Source organism: Gymnogyps californianus, chromosome 2 (genome assembly GCF_018139145.2).
Source record: "Gymnogyps californianus isolate 813 chromosome 2, ASM1813914v2, whole genome shotgun sequence".
NCBI lineage: Eukaryota > Metazoa > Chordata > Aves > Accipitriformes > Cathartidae > Gymnogyps > Gymnogyps californianus.
The window spans coordinates 143,805,874-143,831,965 of record NC_059472.1 but is presented as its reverse complement, the minus strand read 5'-3'; the positions used below and the strand labels follow the sequence as shown (position 1 = coordinate 143,831,965).

At 41.1% G+C, this 26,092-nt stretch overlaps 1 protein-coding gene across 1 annotated transcript; it reads right to left on the bottom strand.

The window, feature by feature from the left end:
• Positions 1–776: 776 nt before the first annotated feature.
• On the bottom strand, positions 777–21,550 carry STEAP4 (STEAP4 metalloreductase). The gene is made up of 5 exons (XM_050891804.1): positions 21,493–21,550; positions 5,758–6,213; positions 3,836–4,363; positions 3,051–3,215; positions 777–2,033 (listed from the first exon to the last, which is right to left on the bottom strand). Exons 2-5 carry the CDS (start codon positions 6,211–6,213, stop codon positions 1,764–1,766), a joined length of 1,419 nt encoding a protein of 472 aa, XP_050747761.1. The 5' UTR covers positions 21,493–21,550; the 3' UTR covers positions 777–1,763.
• Between the last annotated feature and the right edge of the window lie 4,542 nt (positions 21,551–26,092).

Genomic DNA, 26,092 nt, shown 5'->3' with positions numbered 1-26,092 from the left:
ATATGCATATCAGTTTATGACATGCCAAGTAAGACATACGCACCAGTGCTGGTTAATAAGAGTACTTGGTGCCAGAATTATTTCCAAGAAATCTGGCTCCATGTATTGCTAATATCCCAGACTCCTTTACCATTCTTTTGGGTATTAAGAACAGGTTCTTTCTGGGCCAGAGGATGACATGAAGAGGGGATGTATGTCCAGAACTAAAAAAGACTCTGTTGTTGAGAAATGTTTTGAGAAGTATCATTCAGATATAATTATTTTTTATTTAAATCTGCTTGATAGTGCTTGTCTGAAAGTACAGTTAGCTATACTAGTTAGTATGCTCATACTTTCATATTTGTATTTATCCTCTGTATGGACAGGGAGGAGAACAACAGAGAGACAAAAGATAGCAAGCAGTTCTCTTCCTATAAAAACAAACACATTTTACCTTTTCTTTATTCTGCAATGTGAAGGAGGCTGTCAGATCCTCTGTTTGCAATTTAACAAGAGGTCACCATCCCAGCTGGATCCTGTTTTTCCACAACATCCTCAGCCCACTTTGATGACTAAGCAAAGATCTGCTTATGTGAGCATCCAAGGAGCAAACAAAGATGAAGGAAGGTGAGCCCAGGCAGCTGGCTGAACACAGGATACCATTTTATTCCTTGCCCCAAGGCCTTCTAACACCTTTGTGCAACTGAGCATACCAGCAGCTGCATTGTATCAAAAGAGGTTCCAGAAATGATAACAGAGCTCAACACCGTAAAAAAAAATTCTTTATTGTGGTTAAAATATATATATTTTCATAGAATATCTGTAATATTGCATCCAAAGATTTATTTTTTGAAAAATCAACAATATTATCTTCATGAGGTATAACCATGACATATAATACAACCCCCTGATATAATAGGATTTTCCATCAGGTTCTTTCCTTACAACTCACTGCTTACACAAAAAATCACTGACCACTTTTTGCCTATACTTGAGAACCTTAGGCTTGTGAGCACATCTCACATCTTTCTGCCATTTTGGTCTCTCCTCCATCCCCTTGCCACCTGAGTTTCTGGTAGAGCAGTACAAGAAAGGATTCAGTAATCCTTGGCCCATACACTTTGAACATTAAAGTTCCTGTAAAAAAACCAAACAAATCTTATTGAACTATCTCTAAGGTATGAACATAGGTCTCTTTTGGATCAGATGTTAATGGAGGATGAACTAATGCTGGGAGGAAGAGAGCTCTTCCTCAGCCAGCATCCATCCTGCACTGGTTCTATGGGTGCTGGTGGCTTCTGGGAGTGGAAGCAGGGTGTGCGTTCATGCACGTGTGCATGTGGATCTGTGTGGATGTGTGTAGGTGCATGTGGACCTGAGTCCCAATGGGCAGGATAGGGAAGAGGAGCAGACGCCATCTAACACCAAAGGTTACTCTGGTTCTGCCCAGCCCTGGAGGAGGTTTGGAACGACAGAGGAGGGACATGGAGCGCCACTTACTTCTCTCATACCCTTCTTAGGAATGGAGGGTGAATAGGCAAAGGGGAATATACTGAGCAAATGAGAGGGCCTGCACCTGTGTGAAAGCATGCCTGAGGTGCAGGAACTCAATGGCCTCATTTGATTTGTATTTTAAGCTTGTCATTGGGGTGGCTTTATTTTACTCAGGGCCTGGCCAAGTTTTTCACTTTTTCTCTCTCCAGATAAAGGAGGCTCAGGACTTCATTTTGATATGCCTTCATAATATTTTTTTTTCTTCTTTTTGATAATACAGGTTAGTCTAATTATACAGCAGACTTGTTGATAATGTAATTTGACTGTTCTGAGTGTTGGGGATTCCTCTCCCAGCCCTGTCGAATTCGCGTGAGAGGTTTGTCTAGACAAGGGAATATCAGCACAAATTTGACAACCAGTACAATGCATGGAACAATGAGGGAGAGCATATAGGCATTTGGAAGATACCATCTGTATGATGATGGGCTGAGGAACCGGTTTCCACCGTAAACCAGAGTGTGTGCAGTGCACAAAATCAGTGTCAGATATCCCAGTTTGGACTAGGGGAGAACAAAGGAGAGAAAGAAAGAAGTGGAGGTTAAAACAGTAAATTAAACAAGAACAAATGCAGTTTACAGGACACAGCAAGCTTTGTGGAATGTGCCAACTTTGGGACTAATTGGGGACTGCTGAAATGAAACTGTTTTATGTAATATAAAGGCTCTTTTTATTTTTTAATAAAGATTCATTCAAATGGGTCTTGGTGAAACACACTTCTTTGTTTTTTTTTCTCCATCAACAATCCTGATAATTTTTGCTACCTCACACATACTGCCTACTGGTTGTCATATTTGTGAAAATGCAGAGAAAATGCTGAAATTCAGTGGAGAGATCCAAGCTTTTATATGCTCCAGTGCTAATCCATCCAGAACTACCATACTGTGCAAGTTTTTGGCCTTGATAAAACATTCATTGATAGTAATTTCCCCTTCTCTTGCCTCCACTCCCCTGCCAGCCCAGCTCCTGCGGAGGCATGGCAGCTTGCACCAAGCTTCCTCCGAACGGGGGGCTGAGATTATAGTGTTACCAAGGGCAGCCTGTTTATAGGCACAGCAGTTTTTAGAGTCTGCAGAAACTGCAGATTCTCTTTAGATGCTTGGCTTTGAGAGGATCTGAGTTATAAAGTCATTTTTCAGACCCATTTTAACTGAATTATCTTGTGCACCAACAAAATTAGCCCAATAAATGGCTAAAATGTTTTGTGGCTTAGTGTAATAGTGGAATTTGGTAATTCCATAATGTCAGCTTTCTATTTGTCATTTAGGAGCTCATGTCTTCCCAATTTTCTCTTGTTAATGCAGTAATCCCAGTTGTACCATAAGCAGCCATCAGAGCAGTTGTGGTTTTTTACAGGTGAGCTGTATAGCTGTGTAGATTTTTTTTCACTGTGTGATGGTGGACAGTGCACACATCACATTTGGAGATACTAATGGAGGAAAGCCCCAAGTCTCTAGTAAAGCTGCCTGTGGTCATAGTTTAAAGGGAAGAAGGTTTTTTAGAATAAGTCTTTTTCTTACCTGTACAAATCGAAATTCTCGCCAGTTGACATTGTTGCTGACTGAAGGCAAGGAAGTTATACCCAGAAGAACAAATAAAAAAAATCCTAAGATCCCCAAAGCCAAATAAGAGTCACTAAGCCAGGCATTAGTGTTGTTGAGTGGTTCTGTTTTGTTGTTCAGTACCTGAAGAAAAGACGACCAGGTATATCTTAGTGATAGCACTTTTAGGATCAATATGCAGAAAAAATATCCTTTAAGGTAACTAGGAGATAAATGTTATACATTAACTCTCTGAAAATCATCAGAGATTTACTTTGAACGCCTACTCAAAAAGCAGAAGAGGCATTATATTACATATAGGTTCCATGTACCTATTGTGGTGCGTGTTTTACACTGCTGTAGACCTACTGTTGAGGACAGGCATGTGATCCTTTGTTGTTAAATAGGGTCAGAAAGTCAAAATATGTGCCATTTTTAAAGTGAAAATATGTGCCATTCTTAAAGGTATATGGAGAAATAGGGAAATATGTTTCTTTAAATTACTCTTAATGTTTAAATTTTCCCTGCTTATTTTATTAATATGTAAACTATCTAGAAGGAAGACTGAGGCCAGAAATCCACTCAACTCAGTATCAACAAACTTTGGATATACCGATGGTTAAAAGGAACACAGAAACTAGGAAAATAACCCTATTATAAAGAACACTAGACTGTCCACATGAATTTCTGAAGCTCAAGATAGAAGGTAGTACTTGTAACAGGGCCAGAAGAAAGGAAGACATAGAGCAGGGGAAAAAACTTACCTGGGAGATGATTCGACTGCTGATTCTCCATCTTACGAAGAAGCGAATTGGGATAACAAGAGTGTACAAAACATGCAGAGAAGCAAATGCCAAGGCTACTAGTCCAAGTTGTTTCCTACACAGCATCCATTTGTCCAGCCAGTCTGGGAAACGGCGGTATTTGGTACCTCTGTATAACTGAATAATTGCAGCAAGTACACCAGGAAGATAAACCAAGGCAAGAAGGATGAGTGCCAATACAGGGCAGATCCGATTTGGAATGGAAATTGCAATAAAAAATGAGAAGTTTTTGTTTTCATAAACATAAGGGTAAATTACGTCACGAGTCAAACAATAGAAGAAGAAGAATGCGGCTAGGCCAAGGGACAAAAGAATGGGAAACTTCCACATTGGAAAAAGCCGCAGAGGGTAATTTTCTATTTCCTGAGCAGCCAAGAGGGATCCCTGATCTAATGGAGTGAGACCCAGTGCACGAACAATATCCATTACCATTTGTTTAGCTTCCATGTCATCTCCACAGACAAACACCTGCAGCCAAAAACAAACAGAAGTTTTATTTAGACAGACTTTTGTGACATTCTCTACTGCCGTCCTGCCTGGATATGGATGATGAGCACAAGCTTCCTAAGCTACTTGTTGGCTTCCCTGCTGGCCTTAATTTATATAGGCAAAAAGTAGCCTATGGGTACTTTCTTGGCCAACAAGTCCAAGAAATAAGAATACGAATCTTTTCTGTGGGGAAGGAGATTGTTTCAAGTGGCAAAATTTTGTATCTGAAAAGAACAATGTATAACACACTTAGTACAAGTCTTTGCTTAGAACGCTTGACATACTCTTCAGAAGACCTGCAAGCAGTTTGTAAGCACAAGATTTTATAGGAGTAAATAGGAGAAAAATTTTCAATAGGAGTAAATAGGAGCAAAATTTTCAATTGCTGCTACAGTGGTCCGTAAGTACTCCAGGGAACTGGGGACAGAGATCTTTAAAACATGATTGCCCTATCATAAAAGTAAATATTATTTCTTTCCAAGTCTAGTAAAATAGTGAAGAAACTGTCTTTTCTGTGAGTGTGCAAGACAATACTCCTTTTGGAACTGGGAGAAAGGGGGCAATTTCTGCTCTCGTTGATATGATGAAGGCTTGTAGAGCCTAGGCTTGGAAGTCCTTGGGTCTTTAGTTTAGCCAAAACCATGTATCTGGCAGCAGGAAGCAAAGCTAGCAGTGGTTTGAGTAGCTGGCTGATTTTGTGCCTCGTACAAGAGCACTGCCCCTCAGAGCAGCAGAAAACAGGGTAATAATAAAAGATCTGTCTTCAAGTAAGCTGCTGTGTTGCTTCCTATGACCAGCTCTGCGCTCGCTGGCCTATGGTTAAGGAGCTGATTAAAATGGTTTGCACACCCTGTTGTTGTGTTAAACTTCTGTGGTGATGGATTCTGATTTAGAAAACGTTATTAATTTATTCATCTTCCAGCTCACTTCTGTTGCCCATACTCATCCTATTGCCCCATCATATCCCTTGCATCCCTTTTTTTGCTCTCTTCGTTTTATTCTTGCTTTGATATATTTCTCCTATCTCCTTTCTGTTTAACTTTATAATCCCAGTGAACAACTGATGCAACCCTCATTTCCCCCTGATTTGCTGTCTCTCTCTTTGTAGCTCTGCTGTCTTTCTTTCCTTGCTGCTTTAGTGTCTCCAAACACCTTACCAAGTTCGGAGGCAAGCTATTGATATTTCTTGTCATGCCATATTACAAACCAAAAGTAAATTTTAGCTCACATTTAATTTGAAATGGGCGATTATAGTGAAAATACCATCTCAACCCTGTCTGATTCGTATGTCCCATGTGTGTTTTGTCTAGCTGTTAAGAAGCCATACAGTATATAACTCTATGACATAGGAAACCCTCGTTGCTCAGTCTTACCTGCCGGCTTGCATCCAACGTGCCCGACTGCAAGGCCCAGGCTGACACAGTGTTAAAGGCTTTCACAACCTTAGCGCCGGGCACCAGCTGAGCGAGGTACTCTGCGTTGGATTCAGGATACTGGTTTATTTTTAAGTTGTTGCTTACGTCCACCAAGACTTTTCCATGGAGAATTTCTGCTAGTGATGTAAGGAAGTTGTAATGTTGCCTCTGGATTGCTATAATGATGATGGCAGCTTTCTGCGCTGCCTCTGCATGGCTCAACACCTCTGCATCCTTGGGAATCAGGCTGGATGTCTGTGTGCTCCGGCTTCCAAACACAACGGGGTAGCCGGCCTGAATCATTTTATGCCCCAGAGCTCTTCCAAAATCTCCAGTTCCAAATATGCACACTGTCTCTTTTTTGTTAGAAGTGTTAGGAGCCAAAGCCATTATGTTGGAAGAATTTTTATTCATCTGTTAAAAAAAGAAAGTAATAGGAACAAACTAAGCAAAACATCAGTCTCTTGAAAATGAAAGGTTAGCATCCACTCTGGCTATACAAAAAAAAATATCTGAGAGTTTTCTTGCCTCTTAATGTGCTTCCTGCACACTCTTCTGAATACACACTCTCAGAAGGTTTCTGTACAGTTTTTAAAAAAACAGTTCTGGATATTCACCTCTACATCTCTTACGGCACCCTCTTTTCCATCCATTTTATGGATTTTAACATTCAGCTGAACTGCTGCAGTTTTCCTCTCTCAAAGGGAAAGCAGGAGGAAAAGATACAGGAGCACAGAGAGCAAGGGTTGCACACATTTCAGAGTAATTTCTGCTTACTTATGCTGTAGAAAAACATTGAAGAGGAGTGTGTTTCTAATCAGATTAGAAACTGGAGGGTCTTTTGTAAAATACTTGAAGAAGAGATATTATAAAAAGTAGCTACAAACCTATCTGTTGTCCTCAGTATTTCCTTAATACGACTAGTCAGTGCCAGTTTGTTTTATTATTGTTCTTCAATTTCCTGAAGAATGTCCCGTGAAGCATTTGGACAGTGGAATTGGAATATTTCATGTTGAACATTTATTTTTTATATTTATATATTACTCATAATAAAATTCTCTTTGAGGTTTTTATCTGTCCTCCTTTATCACTGTACCTGGAAGCTTCAAAGTCTTTAATATATTATCCATGCCATAGCAGTACGTACGCTCTGTACTTGCAGAGTGAGACCCATGATACAAATACAGAATCAAAAAGGTCTGCTCCAAAGGTCTTGCAGTAGGTCCACATGCTGTTGTCCTCACTTTACAAAAGGTGAACTCAGACCAGAAAACCTAAGGCCCGAAGGAAGACCTCCAACAGGAGATCTTGAGAGACCCCTCTCTTGGCTTGCCAGCAATTTAGTACTTAGAGCAGCCATTTAATTTGCAGGAGCCCTGATTCAAGTCTTTCACTGCATCGCAGGTGACTGTCTTAATTAAAACTGTGGGAATAACTGATTTTACAGTTTGCAGGAAAGAAATGCATGAAAGGGTTAGCTAGACCCAAAACAATTGCTTTGCCACTGCTGTTTATTAACCTTTACTTATATTCTTCCGTGAAGCACCATTCAGAATGAAACTCTGCCATTTAAAAATACTGAGATGATCTTCTTCACTTCCTTTTATGTTTTTCTCTAGCCAGAATAGTTTTTGCTTTTTAAAAATCTGGCATGATTTTAAATTGTTTGACCCCAAACTTGCATTTGTTTGTTGGATAAAAAAAATCAAGCCTAAACTTCCCCTTACCCTGCTGTGACCTAGAGTTAAGGGCTGTGAGTCATGGGTGCACACATCTTTTTGGCCTGTGTTGTGGGGTGTAAGCTTCACTAGCAAGACAGGCAGAGAAATGCTTATTCTGAGAATCATATGTGAAGATTTTGGCTTGAACTAGCTCTGTATGTAGCTAGCTAGCCCTCAGTTGGCGTCAGTGCCTGCTCAGCACCGTTCTTGCAATGAGCTGTGGGAGCCCTGGGATTTAGAGAGCTGCCAAGGGAGTTTGCTTCTGGTCATTAGGGCAAAGCATCGACTCAGGCAGAGAAGGGCCCGAGGATCTGTGTGCTCGTGGCCTGTGTGGCTCGTGCAGGTCCCACAGGAGGCTTTGCTGCGCAGCAGGGTGTTAACCCCAGCTCTCCTGAAGCTGCGGTCCCAGCTACCCAGCTGGACTCTGTGTACTTTGTCAAGTAACACACTGAGCATGGAAATAGATCCTCAAAGGGACCAATCTATCTGAATGTCTCTTGCATATTTCTGTGCTCTGACACATGCATACAAATGCAAAGTCCTTTGACATATTTAAAAATTGTTCTCTGAGGGCTTTATTAATGTCCCATGAGGCTCTAATGTGACTAAAGCTATAAAACTCCTTTTTGGGGATAGTCTGTATTTCAAAAAAGAACAGAAGAGTTGTGTATGTAATATTAATAAATGGTCCAACTCAGTACCTAATAAGACTCAACTTTCCTTACTTCATATATTTCCTTTTAACAAAGTAGGCTCCTATCTAAAATGAAAAGTAAAACTTATTTGTAACACATGATTGTCCAGTTGAAAACTTCTGTATTTGCCCTCAAGAAATCATTAAGTTATTGCTGAGTGAACTATGCAAATTATTCTCCTCTCCAAAGTAAGACTGGAAAAAAACAAATCTCAAATGGAAGTTATCAAGTAATATATTTGGTAGATCGGTTAAAGTTATGTTTTGTTTGAGCTTATAAAAATATTTAATATAGAAATAGATCCACCAGCAAGAAATAAGTCTATAAAGTGCTTCCATTGTTCACTAATACTGAGCATCTCATTTGCTAGTGAACACTGGACTCATCTTGCCAGAAAAGAGAAAAAGAGGGAGATGAAAAGAAAAATTAATGTAAGGAACATTCTTTTTTTCAAAATACAGTTTCTTGGAGCACTATCTAGAGATGTAAAGGGACTTATACAAGGCAGTGAATATTATTCCATAGAAAACTGAAGAGAGTTAAAGCTGCCTTTAATATTGATTGTCTAATTTAGCTTATACCATTTTTAACAAGAGAGATTGAATAAAGTAAACAGATTTTACCTTTTCTTTTTAAGAATTACTTAATAGGGATGCTCATAGCTGTTATGATGGTACACATTATATATTAGAAATAAACTGGTCACCAAGGAATTTTTTAACAAATTAAATATATTGTAAAACTGATATTAATTTAATAATGCATCTGCTACTTCTGAAAATCACATGTAAGACAAGGCAAGTTTGCTTTTAAATCCCAGGCCTTCTGGATCATGCCTCCTTCTAACAAAGACAGAAATTAAATTAATTTTCTCCATTGAATCCTTTTTTTCCTTCCTTCCAGCATGCCTTTGTTCCAGCTGGCTGTTGTTGAACTAAAAGAAGGTTGTAGGCTTTGCAGTGAACTTCTGGAGGTTAATTCAGGCGGTAGGTTATGAGCATATAGACAATGTGTAGATAAATTCTGGCTTTGCCATGTGTATTTGAAGAAAATGCAGCCTCTGATGGCAACTGAGTGGGTATAAACTCAAAACAAGGCAAATGGCCTCCCAGAGTCCATGACAGCGATAGCTGCAATGCAAGAAGATACTAATTTTCTATAGGACAAGGTGTTTTATTGTCATACATCAGTGTGAAAGATGGGAAGCAGAAGTACATCACAAGGGACACAGGGCCAGTCTGGTGTGTGGGAGCTCAGCCCAAAGGCTGACACTGGGGTCTCAGTAAGCAGCCGATGGCAGTGGGCGTCTGCTCCATGCCCATGGGTTATGCTGAGTGCTCTCAAAGCACCAGAGGAAAGCAGAAATACCATCAAAGAAACATCTAGTAATCATTGTCTGTTCTTTTATATATGTAGCCATATATTATCTGAGAAAAAGCCGTAGAGATTTGTATCCATACATAATATTTTTGCTTATATCCATCCCCCTAACATTAGAGCACTAGTGATGCCTTTTGTTATTTGAAAGATAATCCATGTAAGCTTCTGTAATGATTAACTGTGTCCTTTCTCTTCTGCATTGTTGCTGTATTCTTATACACTGAATGATCCTATTTTAAGGAAAATGGTGGTAATCTGTGAGTTTACTTGGTCACTAATGCTAAAAGGAGGCTCTGAAAGAAAAGAAGCTAACTGCAAAACTGGTGTTTCTACCCACTGCATAAACACTAGGGGAACTGAATGAAGGTACAATGTTTAGTTCAGCAGTTATATGTAAATACTTTGGTTATGTAGGAATTTGAATGAAGACAGGCACATTGCTTTGCACATGGGAAAAAGGAGGGATTTTGTAGCAGGAGCAATGCCACAGATGAAGTACTGTGCCAAAAGCAGAAAGGCAGAGATAGGATCGAGACACACACTGGGATGGATAATGGAAAGATCAGAAAGATATAACATGAAATGGCAGATGGGAGATCAGTGGAATGATTAAAAAAGTAGAAAGACAAGATGAAAGGAGCAGGAAAGAGTAATTTTACTATTTACATTTTAAAAAGAAGCAAAACAAATAACTCTGGTAGTGATCTCAAGAGATTATCTAGTCCATCTCCCTCCCTAAGGTGGGATGAACTATGTTTAAACCAAGTCTGACAGATGCTTTTCTAACCTGTTTGTAAAACCTTCCTATGTTGTGGATCCTGAAGTTTTCCTCGCTTACTGCTTTCTCAGCCATAATATTAGGCAGATTTTCCTATGTGTAGTCTGTATCACCTCCTCCACAGTAGACACAGGTGTCAGTTTATCCCCTTTCTCTTTGCAGCAGCCTTTCTTGGACATGAAAGGTGTTACAATTTCACTCTCTTCTTCTCTAGATAAAGCAACCCCAGATCTTTCCCTGTAACTCATGCTTCTGAGAGTGGTGGTCTTCCTCATGGCTTTCTTCTGATCTTTCTAGGCTAAACTGCTCCAACTGTTAATTAAAAGTGTGGTGCTAAAACTGAATGCAGTACTCTTGCTGAGATCTTACCAGATAGAAAAGGATTGCTTCACTTGCCTCATAGACAACACATCATCCCGCTGTCACATTTGTCTTATTCACATCACAGCTGATTCATAGTCAGCTTGTGATGCATTAAGGCTATGAGTACTTTAACAACTAGTGTGTGGCAACAGGAACCAAGATGTGGAGTGAAACAGCTGGTGCTGAGCACATGATGTTCACACTATCCATGTGTCAGAGATTTCCACCTTGGACTAACTTTGGTCTAGTACCACCACAGCCTGAGTGTCCATTAGCAGCTGCAGTGCATTGGGGTGCACCTAAAGCATGTCTTCTGGCTCAGCTTTCGTGGAAAGGAATCTAGTTTCATATGCTCCAAGAGCTCTCTGTGCTGTAAAGCAAAGCTTGAAAAGTGGTGATCTGCTGCTACATCTGATCAGAACTGAAATACTAATGTAAATGCATCCTGTTACACCAAATCCTTTAATTGGACTGCTCCCACGCCACTTGCTCCATCCTTGCTTTCTGTAGTTTTTTGTGACTCGGAGCTGTATTGTGCTCTTGTCGCTGTTGAATAGCACCATATTTTTTCAAACTGTAGCTTCAATTTGTCAAGATCATTTTGATTTCTAAGGTGTCCTCTAACGTGCTTGCAGCCCTTTTCAACTTTGTCAGATTGTCAGCTTTAATAAGCATAGTGTCTATTCCGGCGTCTGTGTCATTTCATGAAATTCTGGAACAGGACTTTTGCCAGGAGAGACCCCCTGTATATCTGCAGTAAATGTAGTCTTCCATTTTGACAATGATTAACTGAGAGCCTGAAAATGTTTCTTTCGCTCGGTCTGCAGAACCTTACCTTATATTAGTTTAATCTAGGCTGCATTTTCCTAGTATGCTTTTGAAAATCTTCTCTAACATTTACCGTACTAAAAACTTCACTCATGTCAAGTTGTATAGCCTCTGTGATTCACAAGGCCTGTTATCCCATTATAAGAGGAAATGAGGTTGGTTTGGAATGATTTGTTCTTGATTAATCCATGTGCCTATAACCCGTTTCTTTCTTATCTTCTATTTGCTTCCTCTATTTGTTTGAGAATTGTACTTAAATGGATTGGGCCATAATTCTGCACCTCCTCTTTCTTCTTACTTTTAAAGACAGCTGTTATTCTTGCCTTTCCAGTCTTTCAAAACTATCTCTTCCACACAGTTCTTAAAGATAGTTATTAATGGCTGTGGAAATGCTTCAGTTATCCCCTGAACAATGTGAAGTGAATTCCATCAGCCTCACTGATCTCAGGTCATTTAACTCACCTGAGCACGGCCTAATCTCCTTCTGTCATCTGGCTGGAATTTTCAGCTCTTTGCTACTGGTGTAAACCCTTTTATCATGGTTGACCCTTCTAGTGAAGAGCAAAATAGGCCTTACAGAGTTGGCTTTCTTGGAGTCATTAGTCAATAGCTTTCTCTCAGTTGAGTGGTGGATCAATTCTTTCCTTGATTTTCCTTTAACAGTTTATGTTTTTACAGGAAGCTTCTTGTTATTCTAGGTGTACCTTACTAGTTACATTTCTTTCCGTGCTGTGGCTTTTCAAATCTTATCAACATATTAGTACTATTCTTCTGTGCTTGTCCGTAGATTTTGATTTATGTATGCTATTTGAGTTTGAAGTTTCTGAAGAACTCACAGCTCCAGCCACGTGGCTGTCTTACTGCAGTCCTTGCTCTGCATTGCAATCTTTATGTCTCTGCTTTTAACATAGTTTCTTTAAGCAGCTGCCAAATCTTCTGACCTCATTTTCCTCTCAAATTGTACTTCTCATGGAACATCACCTTCCCACCTTCAGAATCTAGTATACTCTGCTTATTATTCTGCTAGGTGGACAAATCCATTTCTGAGCACTTGATCTTGTCTGGTGGCCTGTGGTGGCTCACAGCCGTGACAGAACCTCTGTATTTTCCCCTCTATCATTTTCCAAAACCTTCTACCGGGTCTGTGTTCTTTTATCTTTTGATTCAGGGAAAAAGTTTAGAAGATGAAGTAGGATATAAGGACTATGAGAAGATAAATGGCCAAAGCATTGCCAGGAGTTTGATCCATAGCCATGTAAAAGAAAGGTTTATAAGTAGAATAAGAAGAGAGTTAATGGCCAGCACAGCTGTGATCCAGGTAGGCTATGGTGTTGTCTACTGTAGGAACTAGTCTCAAGATTTACAACACTGATCCATTTATAATCTTTTTTTTTTTCTTTTTAAGCTCATTCTAAAAATCATAATCCTGAAGGTGGTCATAAAGATTATATGCAGAATAAATATTATGGGAGCGTAACTTTAAAAAGTGAAGTATCAAAGGCTATGTAAACTAAATATTTTGACTGCTATTTCCTTGTAAATAACAGCAGGGACTGTTACACTATGCAAACAATAAACAGTGCTAGGCATGAGAATGGCCTCTCTGGAGCAGCTTGCCATTGTTCTAGTACAACATTCTGGAGGCAAATAAAGGTCCTGACGTAATACGTCTGGCCGATTATAGAGCATGCTAGGGGTAGATTCATCTGTGTGAATTCATATACAGTTATACATGAGTCATGACAACAGTATTGACTGCATATTCCAGTGATTCATGTACTATAATATCAGTATGAACAGTCTGTTTTCTAGGTTCACCTTTCTAGAAAAAGCTTGTTTCTCCAGATTTCAAAAGGGTTATTTTTCTATAACAATGGGGAGACACCTGGGTTGACACTTTGGAGCTTATTAAATTTAGTCCATTGCACAGCTGAACTCTAATAGTATCCTGCTGCATGAAGAAGTTAATTCTTCCCTCAGGTTCACTAACCTTTGGTGTTTAACTCTGCTTGTATAGTGGTGAAACCAGGACATCTGGGATAAGCGGTTTGGGTTCAGACTATGCCCTCCTGTAGACCTCATTTTAAGCTGCTGACATGACTTTTACATCTCACCTTAACTCCACTGCTCTTTTAACACAGAGGATTTGTCTGTTTCTGTTTTCTTTTTTTCCAAATCTCTCATTGTCGTTGCAGCAAGGATCAGCTGAACTTTCTCATACAGCATCCACATATATAAGTCCTCAAGCCGCTGCTAAAGGTCTTTTTCAGCCAGACCTCTGTATCTCTCCAGTCAGGAAGCACCTGAAAACATGCAGTTCCTTACATGGATTCAAGACCTTGTTTACATAGTGTGAACCACACAGGCAGGGCTGAGCACATTGCGATTCCTTTCACCAACAGAGATTCAGATGTGTCTCTTCCAAAACACTTTGAAACCAGATTCTCACCATCACTACAGAGAGAAAGCCCAGCACACTGTCAGACTTGACGTGATTACACATCTTAATCCTGCTGGGCAGCTGTGAACTGATCTTGTATTGGCATTTATGGCTGAACTGGTGAAAATAAACCCTTTGGAGGTGTCCCGTGTCCTGCAGATCTTCCTCATACCTCTTAGAACAGACTAAACAGGTTCAATCAGGTTTGCTTCCCCAATGCCTCTGCGTACGCCTGATCCTTCCCTACCTGATAAACATACATTCTTCTCAATCACGGGTGGGCTGCATTCATGGTAACCACGGTGCTTTGACACCATGCTAATGGCATGTACTCATGCTGGTGGCAATGAAGAACAGTGCCTACAACCAAGAGTGTCAAAGGCAGTGGAAGCAGCTGGGTTTTGTGTGGTTTGTTTTTTTTTTAATATGTGTATATATATATCAAGTCTCTTTTTACGTTGTTTCCTTCAAATCCCTGTATACCTGTAGATGGGCATGGTGAATTTCAACCAAATAAGTAAATGAGTACATATTTTTGTTTGGAATTATACTTTTTTCATTGGTAATTTTTAGTTTCCCATGCTGTCAAGTTCTCCAAAGTTAAACAGTTTCTTTCAGGAATAGAGTTAATTCTTATTATTGTCTTGGCTGTTTATTGCATGTACTGGCAAGTAGAAGTAATCCCCAAGTGCTGGATTTTTTTTTGTAAATGAGAATCCTGCTTTTCTTGTCATCTATGATCAAAAGGTGTATATTGGACAAAAGTGCCCTAATACACTAAAATTATAGCCCATTAAATATAGTAGAAAAAGAGAGCGATTAATACTTCATTTCTTGCATATGTAGTACTGCAGCTTCAGAAGTATCTTTATGAAGTATTTCACGCATGCATAATATTCAGTAGTCCTGGTGTAGCTTGGAAAACAGGTGAAATGAGATTTAAAAAGTCTCCGCAGAAAGACATGTACACTACTCTGAGGCAATATCTCATTTACTTAAAATCTCATTTTACCATTCCCACAGAGAGAGAAAGAATGCAGTCTATAACAAATACTGTTTCTTATAAGCTGACAGTTGTAGAACCAAATCTGCCCTAAATTATAAACTGCATTTTCTTTGCTTGATACACCTAAAACTGAAAGGCATGTGGCTAAAGTACTCTCCCATGATTAATCCAGTACTTAAACTCATAAAGAAAATAGCAGAATAGCTCCTAACAAACGTATTACAACAAATTATTCATGAATTTTCTTTCAAGCAAATGAATATCTGCTGTTCTTCTCAGCAGAAAATCCTGGGCTCCAAGTTTTGACAAAGCTGATAAAAAATAATTGTTTGAGACAATAAATCCTCCTACAGAGGACATTGCGTTTCCCACATCTTCACTTTTTATCAGGAGAACACTAAAGCTGCCTGGAGGCTCTTCAAACAGATGAAGTATAGGCCTAAATAGATGTGCTTAATGTTGTCTAAATCATAGCAAAAAACTGAGAGGGCTGGAAATCTCACCACCTCCAGCTGCTCCCATAAACACGTAAGACCCAGCTATAACTTGAGTAATTTCCTCAGTCTTTTCAGGGCTGTTGTACTCTTCTGAGGTGTGTAGGTATTAAGCTTTAATCCAGCCTAGTCAACTGCAAGGAGAATGAAAATCTTTCATAAAACACCTGAAGGTGAGCAAGGGTGAGAAGGAGAGACAGACCTGCGTACAGCGCAAGGGGCACTGGATTTATCCCAGTTGGCCCAGGAGATGTCCTGAGACCTTGAAAGACAGGTTTTCAGATCCACTGCAAGTGCAGAAGCACCTCCTGGATTCCTGCTGAGTCCTCCCCTCACTGTGAAGCTATTCTTCTCAGATTCTTTTATCTGCCATTTAGAGACATTAACAAATAGCTCTGTCTCACATAGAAATAACACTAGAAATAATGAAGCCTGGCTTCCTAGGGGTTTGTGTTTGTTGGCTGATTACAAGCGCTGATTGAAACTGTTTCCAATCACAGGACATGACTCCTATAACATTTCTTCTCGTGGATTTTTAGGTCTTTTAAATGTATATAGTCACAGTATAATCTTTCATTTTTCAGGACTCTTCTGTGGGGTCTTCAGCTGCTTTTTTTCATGTAACATAAGGAAGACAGAGCCCTCTCTCCTCCTGGTATATTTGTTTGAAATCATCACTAAAAAAATGATTGAGGAACACACATAAACATACATACACTCACATACCTCTGCATCATCAGAGAAGTCTCACTTCCTACAGAAATCAGGCTAAAATAATGGACACCCTAAAAAATTCATGACGTACACACACCCATATGCGTGTCTGTACCACCAAAAGAGAAGGCAACAAGTGAGAAATGGCTCTTCAGTCGTGACCCTATGTCATTGTGGTCTGTCGAAAGGCATGGAGGACGAGGCAGAGGATGTTATTTGGGATGCTTTTACTGACAGCCCATCAGTAGGGTACACTGAGACTGGAATTAGCTGGCATTACACCAGCAACCAACCAAAACCAGACCTTCATAGTGCTAAAAATGTAAGACTTCAAGCTACGTATTTATTACGAGCTCTAGGAGTGCGTGACAAGCCTGACTCTCTTCCCATTTACACTAATGGAATTGTTGTTTTTCAGTTAGCTTGCTTTTGGACCAGGTTGGCACAAGTGGGAAGAAAACAAAGCCCAGTTGCTTCATAACACCTGTGATAAAATCAAAGGCAAGGTGGCTGCTGCAGCGCAGTGACAATGTTCTTGGCTGTCTTACACTCTTAGAAATCTGAGGAGTGAGAGGGAGAATATGATGAAAGATTTAGGAAAAAGGAGCATGAATATGAAGTTTTCTTGCCAAAACAAATATATGTGGATTTGCAACATGTCTGGAGTGGGGCCAAGCAGATTTTACAGAAAGATCATTAATCTGTGTTCTTGCTTACACAAGCCTATACACTAAAATGTGTTTGAAGACATGCGATTTAACAGTGGATAACTTAATCAGCTCCCTTATTCACTTAATATGAAGTACATTAAATGTATGTACTTACTCCTTTTGGTTTCCTTTCTGTCCTTTACCTGGACTTGAACATTTTGCTCTCCTACTTGACTGCAGTCAAGTGGCATCTGCAGAGACATGCCTGCCTTCAGGACAAAATGAACACTGATATTTTCAGAAATAAAGAAATTATGTTCCTCACAAAAAAAAAAGAGACAGTTTTAAATGCTGTTGCATTTTTCAGCAAGAAAAAATTCTTATCAGGCAATCTTTTAAAAACTAGTTCTTTCTCAAGAAATTCCCCTTCTTACTGCACCAATGACTTCAGGACTCTTTAAGCAACAACCTTAAGCTACAGGCTTGGAAAATTAACTGCTGAGAAGCCTGAATTTAAAAACATACTTTGAAAATAAAAAAACCCCACAGATGAGATTAGTAAAAAATTTGCAGAAGTGTTCAGGGCAGCATCCTATACTGAGAAACGGAAAGATCTAGTTGGTTATTTTTTTTTAACCAAAGCTCCCTTTGAGTTCAGCTCAGGTTTTGCAGATGCCCGAGCTGCTGCTGGTAGTTCCCGAGCTTGGCAAGCAGGGATGGGTGTGCACAGCAGCGGGTCATTACCTCGCTCCTGGCCTAGGCGTTGGTACAAATGAAACCTCTCTGCCAGGGTACTGCCTGTGAGCTACTGCCCTTGGAGCACAGCATTGCCACCGAATTGCTCACAGTGCAGCACAGGGCAGCCAGCATTCTCCTGTGCCACGGTCCACTGCACAGGGGCATAGGAAACCTTACACAAGATCTCTTACAAATCTCTGCTGCCTGAGCCCTCTTACGCAGAGGCTGCCACCTTCAGGGAGAAGTCACCCTGGTTTCTGTCTTCTCCTTGCTCCTGGGTCTCAGTCAAGACCACTGGGCATCTTTTGTTCCTACCCCCTGAAATAGGTGGGGTCAAGGCAGAAGTTACGCTCCTAGTTCTGCACGTCAAGACCATGCAATAAGCAAGAAAGGAGTGTGCCAGGCCCTACCTATGCAATTGGAGTGAAGGAAAAGGTGGATATTTGGGATATGATATGGAGCAGAGACAAATGAGAAGCTTATGTGTTCTTACTAAACTTAGCTGAAGAGGAAAGAAGAGGGTGCCAGGAGGTACGAAACAAAGTGTCACGCTGCTTTTGTAATTGCCTAATTGGACAAAATAATTCCCTCCTGCAGGGTGACTCTCTCTTGTGGCTCCAGCAAGGAAATGCAATACAAAATGAGGAACTGGGTTTTCTGAATAAACGCATTGTCTTTATTGCATTACCATTTTATGCTATTACGATTATTGCATAATTACCCACTTGTTGTGAGTACTCATGTCTTTTTACATATTTCCGGCTCTCACAGTCCTTGTAGCATGGGACCACCCCAGAGAAATCCTTTGTCAAACATTCCTGTGCTCTAATGATGCCAGAAAGTGTTTTGCTCTTCGGCAATCAACTTCTCCACTAAATTTCTTAGCACTTAAGGCTTGTTTATCTAGAGGCCTACAGAAACTTGCTCACATAGTTGGTATCACTAATGGATTGGTGACAGGCAGCAGTAAAACACTTTGATCCCAGTCCTCAGGTGCTGTAACTTGTCTGAGGTGGATGGCTGAGCCGCTTCCACCATTGATCAAGAAGTTTGTAGCAGATTATTATAATTAAGCACCTTTGAAGTGCCAAATTATATGAAGCTCTGGTGCAGTTCAGGTTGTAGAATTCAAATGAAATTTATTAATATTCTCATTTTTATGAGATATCATGCTGTTTATGGAAATGGTTTTTCTGCACATTCAGATTTGTCCTGGTGAGGCTGTTCCACTTGGGAAAAGCACATGGAGGGAAATCATCCAGAGCTGAGAACCTGTCCTCACTCCTGATTTAATCTTAACCGCATGTTTTCCTAAGCAAGTCATGGGATCTGCATCTCCCAGTGGAGGTTTAGACCTAGCCTTATCACTGAACCAGGGTGATCTGCAGCACTTTGCCAGCACGACACACAAAGCGGCTCATCCAAGCATGAGAAGAGCAGTCCTGAGCCAGGTAGCCTGAATCTGTACCTCCAGCACATCACCACCACCAAAGTTAAAGCGTTCCTCCGGTAATCCCACCAGGAGAGGGTCACCTCAACAGTTTAGTAAAGTAAAAAAAAAAGGCTTGAAGCCACCTTTGCAATTGTGTCTCCAGGGCTGTACTCAGTAGTCACTATGAGGTTGGGAGGCAGCTTTGTCAGTCCTCTAATTAATGCTTTTGCTGCCAGCTATTCCCGCTCCTCCTCCGTTTCCAAGAAGCACCGATATAACCAGCGCTTACCCGAGCTGCCACCCACTGCCTGCCGCAGCCCTGCCGGAGCATCCTGCCCAAACCGCGGCAGCAGATAGGAGAGAGCTGTCGTTGGCAGCCCAGAAAATACTCCACGAGGACATTTGAGAGTGCACCCATTTCTCACAGCCCTGTCTACGACATCAAGTAAGTGAATTTACTGACTACTTCATTGGCCGTGCTCTCACTAAGGGGAATACATGTGGGAGAAATTTTGAAAAAAGAAAGAGTACGTGGGTCTAAATAGTAATGTCAAAAGAGGAAAAACACCCCAATTTTTTGTTTTAGAGCATGCAGGGACAAAAAATCCCCACATTTGAACTGCAACAAGCATCTGTAAAGGTGACATTCAAATACCTGTCCCTACCTTTTCTTCCCCCAAAACAGCTTTCAAAACCCAAAGTCAATATACATTAAAATCTAAATAGAATAAAAATGAAGTCAAAATGCCAACAACTATAAAATGCCCCACAGAAAATAAAATGTTTAAAATGTTGCAGTTCCATTCTGCTAGCACTGTAACTAAGAACAGAATGGGAGAAACGGTTGGCTCAAATCTTGAAGTTACCAAATAAACAGGTTTTAATAAAAATAGACTGGAAAGCAGTGAGGGAGGCTTTACAATATGCAGATTTTTAACTACTCTCCCTGAAAACCTCAGTTGCTGTCTGTATTTTTGAGGGACTGAGTTTGTAGGGAGGAAAAGCTGGTTCTGAGAACCCAGCGCCCACGCTAGGCACGTTGCTGGGGTTTTTACTTTGGACTAGCTCTGGTCTGGTGCTGTGAGCTTAGTTGCCATTAGCGGTGGGATTGTTTTGTTTCACCCAAGAGCAGCCAAGACTGCATGTCCCCAGCCTGCTCTGCGATGTGAAACATGGCATGGTATGTGGTGGAGGGCAGCAGAGTCAGTTCCCAAGTGAGCTCCTGCTCTGAAATGAAACACTAATGTAGGCAACACACTTCGTTAACAATTTCTTAACACGAAGTAGACCCCTTATCCAGTTATCATATCTGCCTGTAACTAAGAGAAGTAATTTAAAAATGTGCCATCTGTCTAAAAGTGTACAAATATGAAAAGTGCTTAATATGTTTGTATAAGAAAATTCCAATATGGAGGAAGAAAGTACAGGGGTGCTTGATTTCTCAATGACTATTGGAATATTTTGGTATGTAGTTACAGTACTACTTCATGCTAGTCTAAATCATTGCTATTAACAAATCTAGGAGCTTCAGGAAGGCCACAGCTAAAAAAGAATTTACATCTTCCACTAATTGCATCATTTTATAAAGTCTCAACAATCTTGAAAAATTGGCCTATATTCTGAGTGACAGTTTGTGTTGCAGATTTAGAGGGGATATGAAATTTTCCTATATCAAAGCTGAAGAACAGTTCTGACAGCTGCAAATGTTCTCTGAATTAATAATGTGGAGCTAGTATAAGACAATATTTAAGAAAAATTCATTTCTTTCTGCAGCATTGAAGCCCCTTGCTTATAAAATATTAAACAGGATTAAAATTGGTATGCTACTTGAACGGGAAGAGAAAACATGAAATCCACATATTAATCCAGAAGTGAAAAGAATCATTAGTTCCAACTGTTATTAGTGATAACTTATGATCTGGGGTAAATCAAACACTCTTGGAGTAGCTGCACTTGTTACTAAAATTCAAACCAGAATTTTGGCTCTGGCTTAGGAAAGAAAATCCACTTTCTAGCTTCATCATTTAAAACCCACTGCCCAAGCCTTATTTGCAGAAGCCTTCTCCACTTCTTTAACTATAGCAAACACCTCTGGAAGATTAAATAAACTTGTTACCTGCTATGTAAGCTCTCTGAATACCAATTGACTAATCCAAAGTTCTGGTTTGTCCTAACTTTACAGATACAAATCCTTCCCTATGTCTCAGGGCTTCCTTACATCAGCTCTTAGTGACTAACAAGTTGTATAATGTCAATACAAGACCAGGAGACATGCCCTGGCTTTGCATTTTTTTGTCTAGCAGGGAGAAAGGCTGGGGTAAAATTTTATCAGGAGACTTAAAAATTTAAGTTCAAGCCCACATAAACTTCTCAGGTTGGCAGTTTAGCCATTCTGTTCCCTGTTCCCACCTGCAGAAGTAAGAGAAACCTGTGGCTTGTCTGTGTAAAACTCACCTGTGCACTCAACCTTCTCAGTCCCCCTAGGCAAGCCAGTGGTTTCCCAGCCGGTGAGATGCTGTTTGTGATGGAGCAAGAGACCTCAGGAGCTGCAGAGAGGTCCTATTGCCCCGAGCAGAGTGCGGAAACCCCGACAGCCTCGCTGGCATTTATCTAGTGGAAGCCAGGGTGAGCGCACAGGGGAGGGCGAGACGAGGGGATGTTGCAAGCCTTGTCTGTCTGTGCAGGGTGAAAGAACTTCCCGTCAAGGTCTCAGGGAAAGTCCCAGCCCTTGTGTTTACAGCTGAGGTGAAGCTGTGGTTGCTTTTGTCATGCTGGCAGTAACTTGCCCCTTGGCTATCGGCCAGAGCTGAGGTTTGGCTGTGTTCCCTGACTCTTGGAAGACTAACCTGAGAGTTGCAGAAGGCAAGAATGTTGTAGAAGCGCAACAGCAACTATTTGCCTGGAAGGAGAGCTGCTTTCTTTTGTGTCACGGCTCTCCTGTGCCATTCCAGCTGTGGGTAGGGGCAGTAAGAATGTCACATCGGGATGAAAGGAATTTGACATGGGGACGGTTGAAAGTACCTGATCTCTGAGATTCTCTATATATTCTTGGCAGCTACAGCGATCCTGTGGAGCCAGAACCTGCAATGGATACTCGTTGAGAAATGAATCTTTAAGGGATAAGCCTCTGGGAGGATGCAAAGCTCTTGATGTTACACATCTGTTTGGAATGGGACATAATTCAAAACAGATGCCTGGAGCATCAAGAAATCACTGGACTGGATCATAGTCCAGATAGGAGAAAGGGGCTAAGTGAGTCCCACTAGTACTGAGATTTTATAAGAAGCTTGAAAAATGAGTTGAAGGGGATTTAAATAATATTGCACTTTAGATTTGCAAGCAATATCTGCCAATAAAGAGGAAGAAAGTAAAAGAAAAATTTTTTTTACATCAGCTTGCTTTTGGAAGATTTACTGGAAACTAACTAGGAAAACACACTGAGAATGAAAAGGCATAGAGAACACAAAACATAGAGGTAATCTTGGAATTTCTTACACGAGCAAAGGGCACCAAGGCAGCAGACATATCTGGGATTAAACAGTGTAGTATTCTTTTTCAGCTGACCCATCCACTAACGTGCTGCAAAAATAGTGTTATTACATTTAAAATAAAATCTACAGGGAGTGGAAAGGAAGACAGTTGACTCACAGAGCTTAAAACCACAAGGCTAACCCCACAGAAGATATATGAGAAATAAAAGTACAAATTCATAATAGATGGAAAAAAAGGACAAGTGCTATGCCCTTCAGAGCATCAAGGTGATCTAAACATTTAGATCCTATGTAAGAATATGAGCAAAAAAGTTGAGAAAGAATTTGAAGCCATTTTCCAGTGGATCAATACCTCAAGAATATTAAATAATATAGGAAAGGGTTGAATTGTCCAACAATTCTCACATCTGTGTGAGCCCTTCATATTGTAAGGCTGTGCTTAAAGAAGGAGCTGGATACCCTCATTGCGCTGGGATGACTGGAGGAACTGCCAGAGTAGTTCTTGTAGTTATAGAAAAGATGGATGAAACCCCTTGATTGTCCATAGATAGACCTGAAGGAACAAAACAGGTCTGTTTTAGACTACCAAGGGGAGATACGGTCAGTGACAAATACCTTTCTGTCCTTGGTACATCACAAGGCTCCTGGCGGGTGTTCATATTAGGAAAAAGAAAAAAGCAGGTTTTTTGAACTTCCATGAAACCTTTGTGAGCTGCACTGTTTTCTCAGATGTCTATTTAGGCTGTGTTTGGCACCTGAGGAAAAATGTGATAAATTTTTCATACCTTTCAGGTTAGTAAGATTTATACAGATGACATTTAGATCTGATGAAAAACACTGGCTCAGAGCAGCCGTGGAAAGAAACTGTGCTTCTGGGCTGAAGCTGGACAAACAACACTGTAAATGCCATGTAACACAAATAATAACATACTTGAAGAAAGTTAGCACAAAACCTAAGTAAATCGCCAGAAAATATTCAGCAGTTTCTGTTCTCCAACAATATTTGGGTGCTGAATTGTAAAGAGAAATATGTACCTAATGTAGCTTCTTGAGAGTGCTGTCACAATGATCTCGCATGTAATTATTGAAAAAATTGAGAAATACAAGGAATTAATTAAACATTTCAGACCTGAGTGTAAATCATCCGTGGAGGATTTCGGGGCATATGTTGATGTAGTCCTTCTAAACAGTGTGGAAAAAACAAATGATCACAGTAGTTTATGAGTTAACAAAACCTAGGTATACTCAGAGGAAAAAAAAAGAAGATTTAATCTTAGTCATGGAAATAAACAAAACCATACATTTTTATTTACTGAAGGCCAGTGCTACTTGAAACTGATTATAAATCATAAGGAATTACCAAACAGAGCCTGGCCAATGGTTATTTTTCACTGTTTTTCAATTATGGACTGTGACTTGCAGCTTCAATATAACCTTGAAATTGCAAGCAGGATTTCCAGAGCATCTGACAATGGAACCAAATCCAGAGAGATATTTGTACATCACTCTTATTGCAACAATAGTTACTGAGGCTGAGATGCTTCAGAAAACAATTCGTATCATGAATGGAAGATTAAATTTAGCCTGAAAACATGAGAGTGGTGAACTTGACAGTGCTACTGGGAAAGATCTTCCAAAGCATATGTGCAGACAATTTCAGGATTCAAATGTATAAGGAAAAGGCCAGGGACATCTTGTACATGAGTCGCAGCTGAGCAATTGTGTTAGAAAGAGAATAAGGCATATCCTATGTAGTGCGGCCATGGTGAAGGCTGTATCTAGTGAAAGAGTTTACAGAAAAACAGGAAAAAACCTGAATCGTGAGAGGATGTGCTTATTCGTGCTTCCTGTGTGTTTGTGTTCCAAACCATTATTCTCCTTTTCCTGAGACAGCCTTACTATCTATTACAATTTGCCTCTGACAAGAAGACTCCAGAAGACCATAGCGTGTGTCGAATTTATTTTTGTTGATCTAGCATACCTGACAATAGGCCACCATTCAGCAAACACAAACTTAAGCAGGGAATTATGCTTTTAGAGAGATTTTGTCCAGTCCCTCTTGCTTCGTCCAATAAAACAATGGAAAAAGGAATCAAAATACTGTGCAGAAATACAGAGACAGGTGAATTGCACCTGCGTAGACATCCTCTGGGGCCCTGGGAGCTGCTGGTGCTTCACAGGCTGTGTGATGCTGAGGCAGAAAAACCGGCCCTAGCATGGAATGAGCCCCGGGCCAGGGTGTCAGAGCAGTCGCAGGGGCAGGCAGGGCTGCTCCATCCTTGCCCTCCAGGGAAGGGTGCTGGTAATCGGCCTGTTAGTCCTGTCCCTGCCGTGGTCCTGCTGCAGCAGCCTGCACCTTGCCGTGACCCTGGCCGGGCTCGGGAGGGGAGCACGGGGCTGCTTCTGGCTGGGTTGCACAGGTCCAGGGTTGGCATCCAGGTCCTCCTGGCCCAGGAGGAGGAAGGGCAGGGCCGCCGGTCTGCACACACAGCTGGGTCCAAACCTCCCTCCTCCAGGCCCTGAAGGCACTGTCCCCGGAGCAGGCAGTCTGACGTGGGGAGCGCCGACGTGCTCTTTCCTCCATCACCACCAAGGGCTTTGCTGTGACTGCAACCCTCTACTGTTCCCTGCAGTAATCTGCCTTTGGGAGACTTCTCTGGGCTGCTGATCTTCTCCCAGGACTTCCTCCAGACCTGGGATGGGAAGCAACCAGGACCCCTGCAGCCACCCAGAGGCAGGAGCCACCTCTCCTGCACAGCCTCCACCTCCATGTGCAAGTGGCAACTCCCTGCGGTCCCTCCTCTGGCTTCCCCAGTACTTCTCACAGCTTCTGGCTCTGCTCCTCCTCTTACCTCTCCATTTTTGCCTCACCCATCCAAACGTCCAGTAAATCACAGGACTTGCTTGCTGACTTTCTCCTCGCTCTGGCCACTCTGTCCATCTCTCCCACCAGAAAGGTGGAGCGCAAGAGAGGGGATGCTGTGACCACGGGGCTTGCCTGCCATTCCGAGATGGCCAACAACCCCAACAACCCCCAGCAGCCTGCTGGGAGTGGTGTGCTCTGCTCTGTGTCCCTCTCTGGGGTCCTCATGACACATTTTTGAGCTCTCAACTTTCGCACTTCACTCTTCCCTTTTTATTTTTCCATTTGTTGTTTCCTATCATCACTTGCCTGTGCTCCTTTTTTTAGGGAAAAAAAAAGAGCAATGGTGTTACAAAGCTGCATGTTGCTTGTAGGAGGTTGTTTCCCCAGGCTCAGAGATATTGTGGAAGAAGAGATGACAACCTTCTAAAAAAAACCCAGAAGGGAAAGAGAAGAAAAGAGGCACAGAGCCTGTCACTTCGTGCTGCAAAATCTCCATCAGACAGCAAACACACACTGAGACCAGGGAGTCCCAGGACACACAACTAGGATCACTGCCCCTGGGAGAAGCAGTCCTGGTGCCCTAGGGGAGCCAGCATGCCCACAGGGACACTGTGGGGCACCTCAAAAGCTGATGGAAATTTACTGATAAATGCAATCTCAAGGTTGGTGATAAACATTTGTAACTCTCTGTTACATC